This window comes from Mauremys reevesii, linkage group 1 (genome assembly GCF_016161935.1).
Source record: "Mauremys reevesii isolate NIE-2019 linkage group 1, ASM1616193v1, whole genome shotgun sequence".
Lineage (NCBI taxonomy): Eukaryota > Metazoa > Chordata > Testudines > Geoemydidae > Mauremys > Mauremys reevesii.
Genome location: NC_052623.1, coordinates 321935481 through 321949346, shown reverse-complemented (window position 1 = coordinate 321949346; position 13866 = coordinate 321935481). Strand labels below are relative to the sequence as shown.

Genomic DNA, 13866 nt, shown 5'->3' with positions numbered 1-13866 from the left:
AAGAAACAGAACACAGCTGATGTAACACATTGAACTTTAGCAAGACATTTGATTCTGTCTCTCAAAGTCTTACTTGAAAATTCAGTTCAAATTGGCTTGGATAGGAATACTGTCATGTGGAATGAAAACTCTCTTTTAAAGCTGTAAGCAAAGGGCCATACACTGAGTTAGGTGTTTAGTGGGTAGAAATGTTAGAACTAGCGTCATGTAACATCTGCATTAGTGATCTGGAAGTGGGAGTAAACAACAAAATAGTGAAATACTTAAATGACATGAAATGAGGTGGAGTTGCAAACTCCAGTGAAGAGAAAAGAATAATAAAATAGGACCAAAAGAAATTAGGAATGTGTGCAGAAAATAGCAAAGTGAAACTCAACTTGGAAAAAAGCAAAGCTAATATATCTGTGAAAAGTTGTCTGACATGCACTCAGTGTGAGGAAGAAACCAGGCAGCAGTAACTGAAAAGAACCCATAGTAGCAGCGGAAAGGGACCTACCATGAGTTTGCAAAGCAATATGGGGGTGAAAAAAAGCCAGTGTAATTTTGGGTTGTCTGAACAAATCATCATGTCATGGAGCAGGGAAGTAAACAATCCCTTTCTGTACGTCTCCAGCGCAGCATGACCTGGAACCCCATATTAAATTCTGAGCAATGCATTCCAAGGAAGGTATGGACAATTTGGACTGAGTTCAGAGAACAGCAACAAAATACTCAAAGGGCTGAAACAATTGACTTCTGAAGAAAGATTAAATTCAGGTAGTTTGGCTAAGTGAAAAGAGGGGGTAGTGCTGGTGGTGAGGAACCTGGAAACAATCTAAACCGTTTACAAATATCTGAAGGCTGTAAACACTAAGGATGGAGGAGGAATTTAGTACTTGGGGGCTACACAATGGAAGGCAGCGTGCAGGGTATAGCTAGGAGTAATGGGATTAAAAGAAAGACAATTTAGGCAAAATACCAGAAGTTTCCTGAGAGTGCACTGCATTAAGATGGGGAGCAGTTTCCTAAGGTCAGTAGTGAAAGCCCCATTATTTGAGGCTTTTAGAACTATAGTGAGCAAGGTGTACAAAGGGAAGCACCTTGAATTAGTGTGACATTACTAGCTGGAAAGGCTCTAGTGTCATTCCCATCAAACAAGATCAGGCAAAAACGATATTGTCTATTTGTGCATTTTGTTTTATACTCCCTTGGAGGCATAAAGAAACTCTATTGTACTTACTTTCCCCTGGGACATCTTGCTGATTATCCTCTGGCTGCTGGGAAATTCCTATTTTTGACAAGATAAGTGTGGCACCATCTCGGACCTTCAAGAACACAAAAATAGGGAAATCATTCCATACTACATGACTGTGAGAAGCAGGCTTAAACATCCCTGTTGTGGAGTCTTTCCCCACCTAAGCAGGCTTTTGAAGATCCCCACCAATGTTCTTATTCTCCAGTTAGGGCCTGGATCTTGAGAAGTGCTGTGCAATCTTTAACTTCTAGCCATTAGGCCATTCATCCCCAATACCCCCTCTCCTGCAGAAAGACTCAAGCTCTGATACTTGCTAGATAAGCAGGCACAGGTAAAGCTTCCTCCAAGGCTGATAATGATGTTTGAAGTGTGAGAGTTCAGTGGCACACAAGCAGTTTGCATGGACCTTCTGCACAAGGGTTAAATTCCCCATAAAGGATGTCAGAAGTCCATACCTCCCAAAATCTGTAGTAGCTAAAGAGGGATGGGTCCTTTCCCCCACAGTGGGGTGAGTAGGTGGGGTGCTGCACATAGGAGCTGGGAGGCCTGGCAGGAGGGAATTGTGGAGCAAGCCTCATCTCATTCCGTAGCGGTGGTTCCTGCGGCTCTTGTTCTGAAGGGCTGGCTGGGCTCAGCTCCCCATTCTGGGCATTGAGACCTAGCAGCTGGTACCTGCCCATCATGGGCTGGCCATGTCAAATCTGAGTGAGTGGCATTATGACCCGGCCATGAAGTTGCAGTGGTACTCTCTCAAATTTGGCCTGGATGCCTCCACCCATGACCAGGGGCCAGATTGCAATGCCTGGAAAGAATAGCTGAGCCTAGCCAGCCCCATGGGACAGGAGCCACTTCAACTGCGACAGGATTTTGGGAGCTAAAACAGGACAATCCCACGAACCTGGGACTGCTGAGAGATATGGAAATATAGGCTATATAGGGGCAATTTGGAATTGTATTCAGTGATGGAGAGGAAACCAGTGAGAGTACTAGAATTTGATACATACATTCTCACTTTCCAGAATTAGAAAGTAACATAGCTACATGTTCCAGCCCCCTTATTAGATGGTACAAGCCAATTTTTTCTAAAAGCTAATAAAAGTTTATTTATTACTGAAAAACAATTAACAGATGTCATCAATCCTCCTTACATTATAATGCATCAGAGTATTCATACGTTTCCACCTGCCATCTCTTTGGGATGTTAAATCCAAATCTGAGAGGATCTGGGCAGTAGAACCTGGACGCCACTCTATGAAGTAATTAAAATGAGAAAAGAAACAGGTTTGTGCAACTAAGACAGTACACTACTAATGTGTTTACATTTAAAGAACCAATGAAATATCATAAAATATCTTTGAAATATTCCGTTTCAAAACACTTGGGCTTTTCTCCTTTCCCTTTTATTTCCTATTAGGGAACTTTGCGCAAGTTTTGCTTAAAAATTCATGTGATTTTTCTGTTTATTTTCCAATTGAAGTCAAAGTCCACAGTTTAGGACACCACAATTAGTTGCTATAGAAATTGCTGTGATAGCCAAAACTAGGATTGCCAACTTTCTAATGGCACAAAACCAAACACCCCTTCCCCAAGGCCCCGCCCCTTCTCTGAGGCCCCATCCCTGCTCGCTCCATCCCCCCTCCCTCCATCGCTTGCTCTCACACCCTTTCACTGGGCTGGGGCGGCGGGCTGGAGTATGGGAGGGGGTCCCTGCCAATGAGAGCTGCGGAGTCAGCACTTGGGGTTGTGGCAACACGCAGAGCCTCCCTGGCCACCCATGCACCTAGGGGCGCAAGGAGCTGGCAGCTGCTTCTAGGAGCTGTGCAAAGCTAGGGCAGGCCGGGAGGCTGCCTTAGCCCCGGGCCCCAGCTTCGCTGCCCATCAGACTTTTAATAGCCTGGTTGGCTAATTATGGCATTAGTGGACATGTCACAAAACTATTTTCCTTTAATAAGGCAGCAGTTGGCGTTTAAAACATTAAAGACAACATTTTCCGAAGTGACTAGTAATTTTGGAGCATCAGTCTTTGGGCGCCCAACTGGAGATACCTTATGGGGAGAGTGGGTGTTCTGCACTTTTTGAAAATCAGGTCCCTTTAAGCTGCCTCAATTTGGGCAACCAAAAACTGACAGACCCAAAGTCATAAGTCACTTCTGAAAATGTGTCTTTACATCAATTAATTGTTCGTGTTATCACAGTCGCATGAATTAGTACCTGAAACAATCAATATTTTATTGGTTCTGATAATAGGTTTTACCAAGAGTTATTAATGTGGTCTGTGCATTAATATGATGCTGGGTAAAGAACAAGGACTAGGAATTTTATAATATGGACATGCTTTATTTCACAATATAGTAAGTACTAGAGCATCATGCTTAGCGGTGGATTCAGCTTAATAGTTCAAGAACTAAAGCTTTGAATGATTTTTTTTTGTTTCAATAATCACTTTTACTGAAACATTTTGGGAAACATAAGAGCATCAAATTAGCGTTTTTATATTATTACAACAGCCCCAAAAATATCTACTTACCAAGAACAACGCTGTCAGCTTTTGGCCATTGTGAACAAGGCAGATTTCGGTAGACTTGGTCTATTATCTTTTCCTTTACTTGAGAAATAGTATCACAGTTCAGCACTTTCACAGGTACAGAATCAGTACCTCCATCTTGTACATACACATTTACTGTCTATGAAAGAAAAAAATATGCAAAATTATTCAAAAATATCAATTCCAATCTCCGTTTTTCTGGATGATTAGAATCCAGGCAGTGCCCAAAATACACTGTGCAGTCTTACCACCACGCAGCAATGTACGTTTGCAATTGCAATGTGGATTATCTGCACAGTTCTTCACTAATATCCAGCCAACTAGCTACTTTAAATTCCAGCCCATTCTTTCTATTATGATAAAATAGAAAAAACACAGATTGGATTTTCCCCTTCTTCGCTGATATCTAATATGACATCTCTACTGTGTCTTGGGAACTTATTAAAAGAAAGTTTTAAATAGAGACAGGAACGTATTAAAATACCTGGACCATCCAATGTCGGTGTACCACTTAAATTATCCGATAATGCAATACCCAAAGAAGAGTCAATTTACTATTTATTACTTGTCACAATAACCCTCAATTACAGAGGGCACACTTGAATAGTTTATTCTGGTTTTCAGGATACCATTGGTTCTGTTGGTATTCCCCCATTTTATTTATACAGGAGAAAATCTTCAAGCCCAGAATGAACTTTAAATGTGCCCACAGCATAGAGATGATAATCTCAGTCCAGGTAAAATAAAAAGGAAGAATAATGTTCTGAAAGGGGAAAGTATGTTGAGAAAGAGGCGGGGACTGTGACCTCACCCTCTATGGAGGGTACCTGATCTACAATGGTCAAGGTGGTGCAAAAATCTTGGAATCTTTATGGACTCTGCTACACAGGCATGCTTTGATAGCAGAAATGTCTAGCCATGGCTTCTTTCCCTCTTAATTGGCTAGTAGAACTTCCCTCTCTCTCAGATATGGTCTTGGTCGAAGTGATCCCTGCACTTCGTGTATTATTTTATGTAGTTAAACTGTGCTGCAATGCAGTGAAATTAAACACGTTTTCATTTTCCCTAGACAGAATTTGCAGGCTAATTGTATTTCTTCTTCCCTTCCCTATTTATTATGTTAATTATATATGATTTTGCTGTCAGTTGAAAATGTAGTGTGTCAGTGTAACAACTGATGAACATACCAAATTTTTAAACAAAAATAATGACTGTAAAATGGATAAATACCATGTACTGTATAGTTCATCTCTCAGTTTCAGGCAGAGGTGTGCAAACTAAATTTTGCATATATCTACCTAAGGCAGTAAGTGCTCCATAAATGTCTATCCAAACTCAGACACTGGCATAATTAGCACAAGAATTTTTTTTTTATCATAAAACGCATATAATCCCAATATTGTAAGCAATTTTAACCTACTTTTTTGTGAAGGATATGTGATTTTTTTGTTATACGTACAATTAGTGAATGCAGTGAAATCTGGGCCAAATCTGGTCTAATGTTCACAATAAATATCTATGAGAATTCTTATTTGTCTCAGATTTGATTGCATCCACACATCTCTTTGATACTGCATTCATAAATCTTAACTCAAAAAATGGCTTTTGCAATTAAAAGACCCTAATTTAGAAGAATATTGCAGCAAGTCACAAATGCATACGATATAAAGATATCTGTCTCATGTGTTTAATGAGCAAATGTAAATCATGTTGTCCAGTCTGTGTGGAACTACTAGGTGTACTCTTCAGCTCAAACATGGAAGCCTCATTAAGCCCAAAAATCTACATTTAAAAAGTTACATTTTTCATTTATCCCTCCCCCACCCCCAAGCAGTCTGTTAACTACAGTTGCTGTAGGTGGTGTGTAAGAACCATTCATAAAGCAAGCTTCCCATGCTGCCCTCCCACTCAAATCCCTTAGGAATATATCAAAAATGCGCTTTTAACCAACACTTAATAAAGGCTTTTATTAAGTTTCATCCACACCACAGATTTGTCATTGCATGCGTCACACTCAGACAAATGGAAAAGGCTGCTAGCTGTGTCAATAATAAAGCCAGAGTAATCACATCAGAGTGACTTTCAAGGCAAAGAAAATCCTGTGCTGCTCTTCCGAGGACAGTTCTGAGCATTACGTATGTTTATTAGACCATGTGCAAAACAAACAAGCCAAGATTCTCAAAAACAGATGACTAGATTTAGACTGTTATTTCCATCTTTAGATGCCTAAAGAAGTAGTCCGATATGGGCCATTAGAGTTAGGGATGATTCATAGTCTGATTCTTGTCTCACTGACACTGGTGTAAATCAGAAGTAACTCCACTAAAATCAATAGAATTAAACCAATATAAAATGGTTGAGAGAGAGAGAGAGAATGAGAATCAGGCTCATGGAGTTTTCCCTCAAACTTCTTCAGAGATTGGGGGTGCTCAGATCTGGGGACTTGCTTCTAAACCCTTCTATATAGTTAATTCTTCACCTATTGCCCATATTAATGGCTCACCTTGGCTCTCATTAATTGTTATAGAAAGAGTGTACTGATATAAATTTAAATTCCACAGTGTTCAAGAGGAAATTTTTTTATATAAATTAATGACTGAGCAGATGAGCTGCTTACCAGCTGTGTATACTCTACATCATCTCCCAGTAACCCTGTGTCATTCAATGTATATTTGGCTTTCATCAGCACAGCATCCACTGGGCCTTTTTCCACCTGATGTTTGATAGCCTTGAACAATTTATAAAGAGGCTCTCCAGCATTGTCCTGTTTAAGGGAAAAAACAAACAAAAAATGGAAGGTATAATCAATGCCATATGTTTAAGTACTTAATGAAGGAGACGTCTATGCATAGCTTTCATATCTTACCTTCAGATATTGATATAAACAAATAGCCATCCAATTAGACAACATCCTCTCCACAACAGTTTCTGATCTAAAAAATATGAATATTGAAAATGTTTGCTGAGAAGAAGGCAATTTTCTTTTAAAGTGTTGCCTGAAATAAAATATTTCTACATTAACAGTACTTGTCCTAATGCAATAATTTTACATAGGTTCTTTAAAGCGTGCGCCTGCATTAGATAATGCTTTGCACTGTTCAACATTCTTAGATACTTTCAGCTCATTACTTTTACTGAAAGGTACATATCATATATCCAAAATCAGAAGTTTGTTTCCATGTTGTAAGAATGAGTGCTTAAAAGAAAACTACACTTTAGTTACTGGGGAACAAACTACCGGTAATTGAAACAAAACATGCAGAGCAAAGATGAAATTCTGTAATGTATTTAGGAGTAAGAATCAGACCTATCTAATTGAAGGAGATACATCAGAAAATTGTTTTAAGTATTCATTATGGAGATAGGACATAAAATTAGATAAGAAGCATACAAAAATTTCAATATTGCATTTTCTTCATGGATAGATGTTTGAGCAAGTTTGTTCCAAACTCTAAATTAAATTATTTGGACAGGACAAATGGCTCTAGCTGCTCTTAAAAAAAGTAACTCCTATCCATTTTTGCTCCCTAATGTGCTCGGGCATGTCATCAGCATGATGATTTCTAGACAGTCTATAGCACGACACACACACTCTGAAAAACACCACACTGTAAATGTAACAATGTTGCAAAAAAACAAAGGACTATGGAAAACAAGACAATCATTCAAACCTTCTGAGCATCAGCTTTGGGTTTTTGGCCACAACATACTGCTCCATCAGCTCTAAGAACAGTGTCCTCATGATATCAGTATAGTATTCTAGCTTTCCATGTAAGGCAACAGTCAATAGGGATGCAAAATAAACTTTTTCTCGGGCAGAGAACTCCCTCTGCTTCTCCAATGTGTGAATAAACTAAAACAGAAAAAGCAGATTTAGCGTTGAGTCTAAACGATTCATGACAAGTTTCAAGAGCAGCTCAAAACATACCTGGCACTGTAGGAGGGGAAAAAACCAAAACACTTACTGTCTTAATGTTAGTCTTCCAAGTACAGCATGAAAAAAACACTCAAAGGTTTTGGACAAACTACATATAAATAAGCACTATCTACAACTCCTCTCTCTCTCTCTCTCTCTCTCTGTGTGAGAGAGTTTTAAACACTGTCTTCGGGGATAACTCAATTTATACTTCTAAGTCTTCAATAAAGTATGAAGTAATATATAAGGATGTTTTTGTTAATAAAACAAACAAAAAACAAGAGCCAAACAAAAAAGCCCACAAACCTGTGCACCGTAAATTTAACCTCCCTTCCTCCCCTCCCCAAAAACACAAAAACCAAACCCTTCCACTTGAATTACAAGGACTGCAAGCTGAATAAGTAAATTGTAAGTTTCAGAACATGTTTTCCTCTGCCTCAGAATGTAAGGCTACTTTTAAGTAATGAGCATTAAGGACATACTTAAAACAAAAAATAGGTGCCTGCAATTAGCTTCTCACTCCATATTTAGCCACCTAAAAAAGCAGCTTGATTTACAAGAGTCCCAAGATTTAGCACTTTTGTGGGAGCAGCTGGGTGCTCATCAATCTTGAAATCAGGCCACTTTTTTAGGGGCCTAAATATGGACTTAAGAGCTGAACTCTGGGCTCATCTGTGCTTAAAAATGTACGTATGACTCTACATGCACATACATACCAGGCAAAAAGACTTTTCTGGAAAATACAGAGTGAGCTCAAAGTGACTTTCATGTCAATACTCACATTGATGAGAAATGATTTGCTATTCAGTAGATTGGAGAACTGATTTAAAGCCTGCTCCACAGTTTGCTTTCTAGCCTCTGGAATATCCAATTTCCCAGTAATCATTACGTCTTTCTCTCCATCTTTTGAGGGCAAGAAGAAGACTCTGTCTGTGTACATTTTATAGTCCAGCACAGGAATTCCTGCTTCACTGACATCATTGGTCTGATCTTCCATCTCTATCATTAGATCTAGAACATACAATATTTCTAGTTTTAGAGTTCGTTTTAGAAACCATAGTATCTTTTGTTTTCATCTAACAATGAAAGCATTTTATACTAGGGGAAAAAAATGATCAAACATATTCAGAATCCTTTCCCCTGCCACATCCATTCTGCTTTTTCCATACCATGTTTACCAATTGCCAAAGCATGTTCCCTACAACTATAGGTACATCTTCACAGCAAGCAGCAGCCTGTGGCAGCCTGGTTCAGAGCCCAGGTTGATAGACTCAGGCTCCTGCTATGGTGCTAAAAATAGCCATGTAGACATTCGGGCTCTGGCTGGAGCTTGGGCTCTGAAGCACACCCCCTTCCCTAGACATCTAAAGTCTGCACAGCTATTATTAGCACCTTAGCATGAGCGCCAGAAGCAGTCTGTAGACCCAGACTCTGAGACTTGCTGTTGCAAGCTCCAAATTGGTGAGTAGATATACCCTGTGATTCCTCAAAGATAGCACTGTCAGTGTCTCAACAGGATTGCCTGGGAAGAAACTCTGGGTTACCTAGACTGGGGAAGGGACAATCCCGTTGTTTTGTTTGTACCATGAGCAGGCACAAGCAGGGCTTGACTGATAACTGGGGTTCCTACACAGCATCATTATACATATGCTAATCATCATCATCATCAATATTTTCTTACCGGATATTGTAATGTGATAAGTGGAGAGAGTCATGAATTTACTGTAGGATCAGTAATTATTGAATGCTGGGCTGTATGCAGAAAGCTCTTACACACACACACACACACACACACACACAAAATTGTGGCCAACTACTTTTCTTGTGTTTATATATTTTCTATTCCTTTAAGTCTACATCGTTGTGAAAGTTGCCTTTTAATTCTTTTCATGATAGTTGGGATGTTGAGCCAAGGAGCAAGAGCAACAGGAAGTACAAAGAATAATCATTTTATTAGGAGAAGGGCAGAAAGGAAGAAGGTAAAATAATTCACTGAAAATGATGAAAACACTTCTGTGAGCCCCAAAAGCTTTCAAGTTCTTGACACAAAAAGCAATTAGGAGGTCACCTTTCCACAAAGTGGTCATTTCAGCTGGAGGCTTTCCAGTTGCCTGATATTGCTGACTGACTAGAATACCATGTTAATTAATATAATGGCCTGTCACCTCAGCAATTTTTATTGACCACATAATTTATCCTGGTTCTCTTTATTTTGTTACACTCAGCAAATTCTAAGAAAGAAAACATTTCATGGTTTCAAGCTTCATGCTGTGTGTGTTCTTCTACCCTAATCACCACTTCTTTTACTATGACTGCTCTGATGCATGCAGGAAGACTCCTCTTCCTGCATTTGCTGTTATCAATATTATAGGCATCTAGAAACTACTTTCATTTAAATGCTTTACTTTACTATTAGCCAAGATGACGTGTATCTTATGTGCTAGATTGCACTGCTAGAGACAATTTGTGTTCCTCCTGAGCCCAGGGAGGCAGCTGTGTTGGAGTAGGAGATTAACTCCACACTCCAGCAGGCAGCAGTACTCCCTGCACTCCTCTGGGAGTCCTGGCAGGAGACAGGCAGCTTCACATTCCAGAAACAGCTCTGAGAAACCAAGGGCAGAAAAGAAGAGGGATTACAAAGGCCAGCTGGTGAGGGAGACTAATAAGCAGAGATGGCTCCAAACGGGAACCTTGATCTTTAGCCCTTCACATTTCTGAGTGGCCTTTGAAGCTGAATCCCTCAATCCAAACAGTTGCTACACAGATTTGGTATTGGGTAGGGTCCAAAATTGGAACATGCCAATTTTCCAGACATGACTCAAGTATAATGGGAAAAACCTATTCTGAGATGATTTCGACTCTAATGGCAGAAATCTCAGGGTAACAGTAGATTTTGTGAGATTTCCATTATTCAAGATGGCAAAAATCTTGTTAGATTATATCTATAGAGTCAATTCTAAACCCTAACCCTGAATTCCCGAAGCTAAATCTAAGCCAAATTCAGATTCAACCACCACTTTTTCAGCCCGTTTCTGTTAATAAGAGACAAGTAATTTCTCTTTAGGAAAAAAAACATGCTTTGTTATAGAAGCAAAGATAGGTTATTTCAGTATAAACAAATAGTGTAGTTTAGATAGTGATATTATAGGTCAAGGTAGTCACTTAGGCCAAAGTTTTCAAACATGGGTGCCTGAATTAGACACCAAAATAAGTAGCCTGATATTCAGAGGTGCTGTGCCCTTACAGCTCCCATTGATTTCCCTCAGGTGGTGTCTATTTACATACAGTAAAGAATGAACCAGCTCCTCAAAACAGGTTCCATTATTTCCCATTACAGAAAGGTAAATTTTCTTCTCTCTGATTTTCCCAGACTTAAAAGATATTGCAGTCTATCTTCATAACTTCATAGCTCACCAATTCATATATTTTGTGGCTTTCCTAACATTATATTTTTATTAAAATAAAATGTGTCATATTTTAATCAACATAAATACAGACTACAGTTACTTATTGTGAAATAGGTGACTTTTCAGAACCAGTGGCAGCTTTTTAATAGTAATAATAAAAAACCTAGTTTCTATTTCCATTTACTGATTTAATTCCTTGTGCTTATTTTAATCTTTACCCTAAAAACCTGTTTCCTTTAATCACTTTCACTCTATTTAATCTTATTTATGGCCTTCATTGTCAGAAGAATACGTACTGTACATTGATGTCTGCAATGAAGAGTAGTTATATTGGCTTGTACGTACACCCAAGAAATAGTTTCAGTAAGACAGTGTAGTAGTTTTAGCCCAATTTAGTATCTCTCATTAGGGTCCATAAGAAATCTGACATAAATCCTACCTGTGAATTCCTTTTTGCACCTATCTCTGACACTTTCTTCCAGACCTTCAAGCTGTGACTTGATTTTTTCATATTCACGTTCTGCTTGTTGGCTTTTTCGTCTTTAAAGAATAAAGGTATGATTTTGAAAGTTATTAATGGTAAAAGTAAAGCATTTTGCAATTGCATCAAATGGAAAGGCTGAGAGATCATAGGAAGCCTGTTTCTTTTCCTCTTTACTTTTAATAATGAAAGTGGAGGAGATAGTGGGTCAGATCTTCAGCTAATGTAAATCAATGTAGCTCTAGAATGAAGCTGCTTAAACAGATCGGATGAATATCTGGCCCAATGATTTTAAACTTATTAGGCTACATTTGTGAGCACATTTTAAGCACAGCTACTTCACTTGTGCAAGCTGGACAGACAATGCAATAAGCACTCAGAGCGCATTCCACAACGGCTGCTGAGTCATGACTAAGGCTTGTCTACACTTAAGATGGGTCGACATAGTTACGACGCTCACGGATGTGAAAAATTCACACCCCTGAGTCTCATAGTTAAGATGACCTAACCCCTGGTGTAGACATGGCTAGATCAATAGAAGACTTCTTCTGTTGACTTCGCTACTTCCATTTGGGGAGGTGGATTAGCTACATTGCCAGAAATACCCCTTCAGTTGCTGTAAGAAGTGTCTACACTACAGCAACATAGCTGCAGTGTTGTAGCTGTGCTGCTGTTACATCCAGAGCACAGACATGGCTTAAGTAAGTAATAATAAATAATTGGAGATATACCAATCTCTTAGAACTGGAAGGGACCTTGAAAGGTCATTGAGTCCAGCCCCCTGCCTTCACTAGCAGGACCAATTTTTTGCCCCAGATCCCTAAGTGGCCTCCTCAAGGATTGAACTCCCAACCCTGGGTTTAGCAGGCCAATGCTCAAACCACTGAGCTATCCCTCCCCCCAAAGTACATGCACAGGATCATACTGAGCAGGTTATGGGAGATCTAAGGGAGTTTCAACGTTGTACAGGTGCAAATACTATAAGGCACTGCATCTCAGTTGTACAGCTTTGCATCATTACAGTGAAACCCACCCAGCACAGGGCTGATACACTACTTACATCCCACTTAAGACCTCAAAATAGGCCCCAAGTAGGACTTCAGTGGTGTATAGTTCTGGTACTGGCACACCACAAAGGGGTGAATTTTACCAAGAGTAATAAAATGTGTGTGTGGTAATATGTGGCTCAGCTGTAAAGGCTGGACTATCCACTCAGACAGATCCAACCATCTCAGGTCTACAGAGTGTTGACATAGGAAGCTTAAACATTGACTAAAACACATGCAAAACAAGCAATATTTTCAATTGCATGAAGGCAATTCAGCAGCAATTTCAAGATTGTGTGTGCACCTTACCCTCTCAGTGTGCAGTGTGAAAACCTGGGCCAATTTGTTTGTACTTACAGCAGAGAAAGAACACTGGGCTGACTGGCACCAAGAAATACCACTGGAAGGGTCTATGTGAGGGGAATTATTGGTATAAATGTTTTCCAGCTACTTCCTTTAAAATGTTTAGTTAGTAAGTGATCAAGATTGTTTCTCTTTGCAGATGAGAATGGTTTGCTTTTCTGCCCCATCAGCCTTCTCCTTCAGAGCTTTGGGACAGCCATAGCATCTGATTATCTTACCTGTAACAGTAGATAGAGATGATGATAATGGCCACCATAGGAAAAATTACAGATGGCAAAATAACATCCAGGGGTATGTCACTCACACGTGTGTCATATTCCACCCTTCCTAGGATCCATTCTCTGAGGCCAAATTTCACCTAAAGAATTAAATACATACTTATGCCTGCCTCAAAAAATGTAATGAGAAGATTATTGAATAATTTAGCTGCCATGTTTTAGTTTCTTAGTAATCTTTATAATCTACAGAATTCCTAGTCCAGATTGCCAAACAGGTATAATATTCAGATCCAATTTATGCCAGCAAAAATATTGTAATAGCTCCACTAAATTAACGGAGCAGCACCTTTGTATTCCAGCACGTAATTTAGCCCTTATTACATAAAAGGAAAATAAAAACTTATTACTATACAAAGGAATTTAAGACCCAATCCTATAAGCACTTACTACCCAGAACAGTGATTGACTGCAATGGGACTTGTCAAGATAGAAAACCCAATGCCTAGTTGTGAGTATACATAGGACTGGACCTCTTAATAAAAGTGGCAATCAACATCTCGGGACATTCTATCTATCTGCAATCCTTTTATAGAAAGCAGGCAGAATCTGGAAGTGGAGTGGAGTCACAAGATAGTATCCGTTATATAATGTGCCAC

The 13866-nt window shown here is 39.3% G+C and overlaps 1 protein-coding gene across 9 annotated transcripts in view; it reads right to left on the bottom strand.

Moving 5' to 3' along the window:
* PLXNB2 (plexin B2) overlaps positions 1 to 13866 on the bottom strand; it is a 334226-nt gene that overhangs the window by 18354 nt on the left and 302006 nt on the right. For all 9 annotated transcript variants that reach the window (XM_039511911.1, XM_039511906.1, XM_039511917.1 and 6 more), the window contains 9 exons: positions 13211 to 13350; positions 11542 to 11642; positions 8477 to 8706; positions 7451 to 7632; positions 6646 to 6712; positions 6397 to 6543; positions 3762 to 3918; positions 2383 to 2483; positions 1220 to 1304 (listed from right to left, as the gene is read on the bottom strand). In XM_039511911.1, the coding sequence (XP_039367845.1) occupies positions 1220 to 1304; positions 2383 to 2483; positions 3762 to 3918; positions 6397 to 6543; positions 6646 to 6712; positions 7451 to 7632; positions 8477 to 8706; positions 11542 to 11642; positions 13211 to 13350 (1210 nt within the window). The remainder of the gene's footprint in view (positions 1 to 1219; positions 1305 to 2382; positions 2484 to 3761; positions 3919 to 6396; positions 6544 to 6645; positions 6713 to 7450; positions 7633 to 8476; positions 8707 to 11541; positions 11643 to 13210; positions 13351 to 13866) is intronic.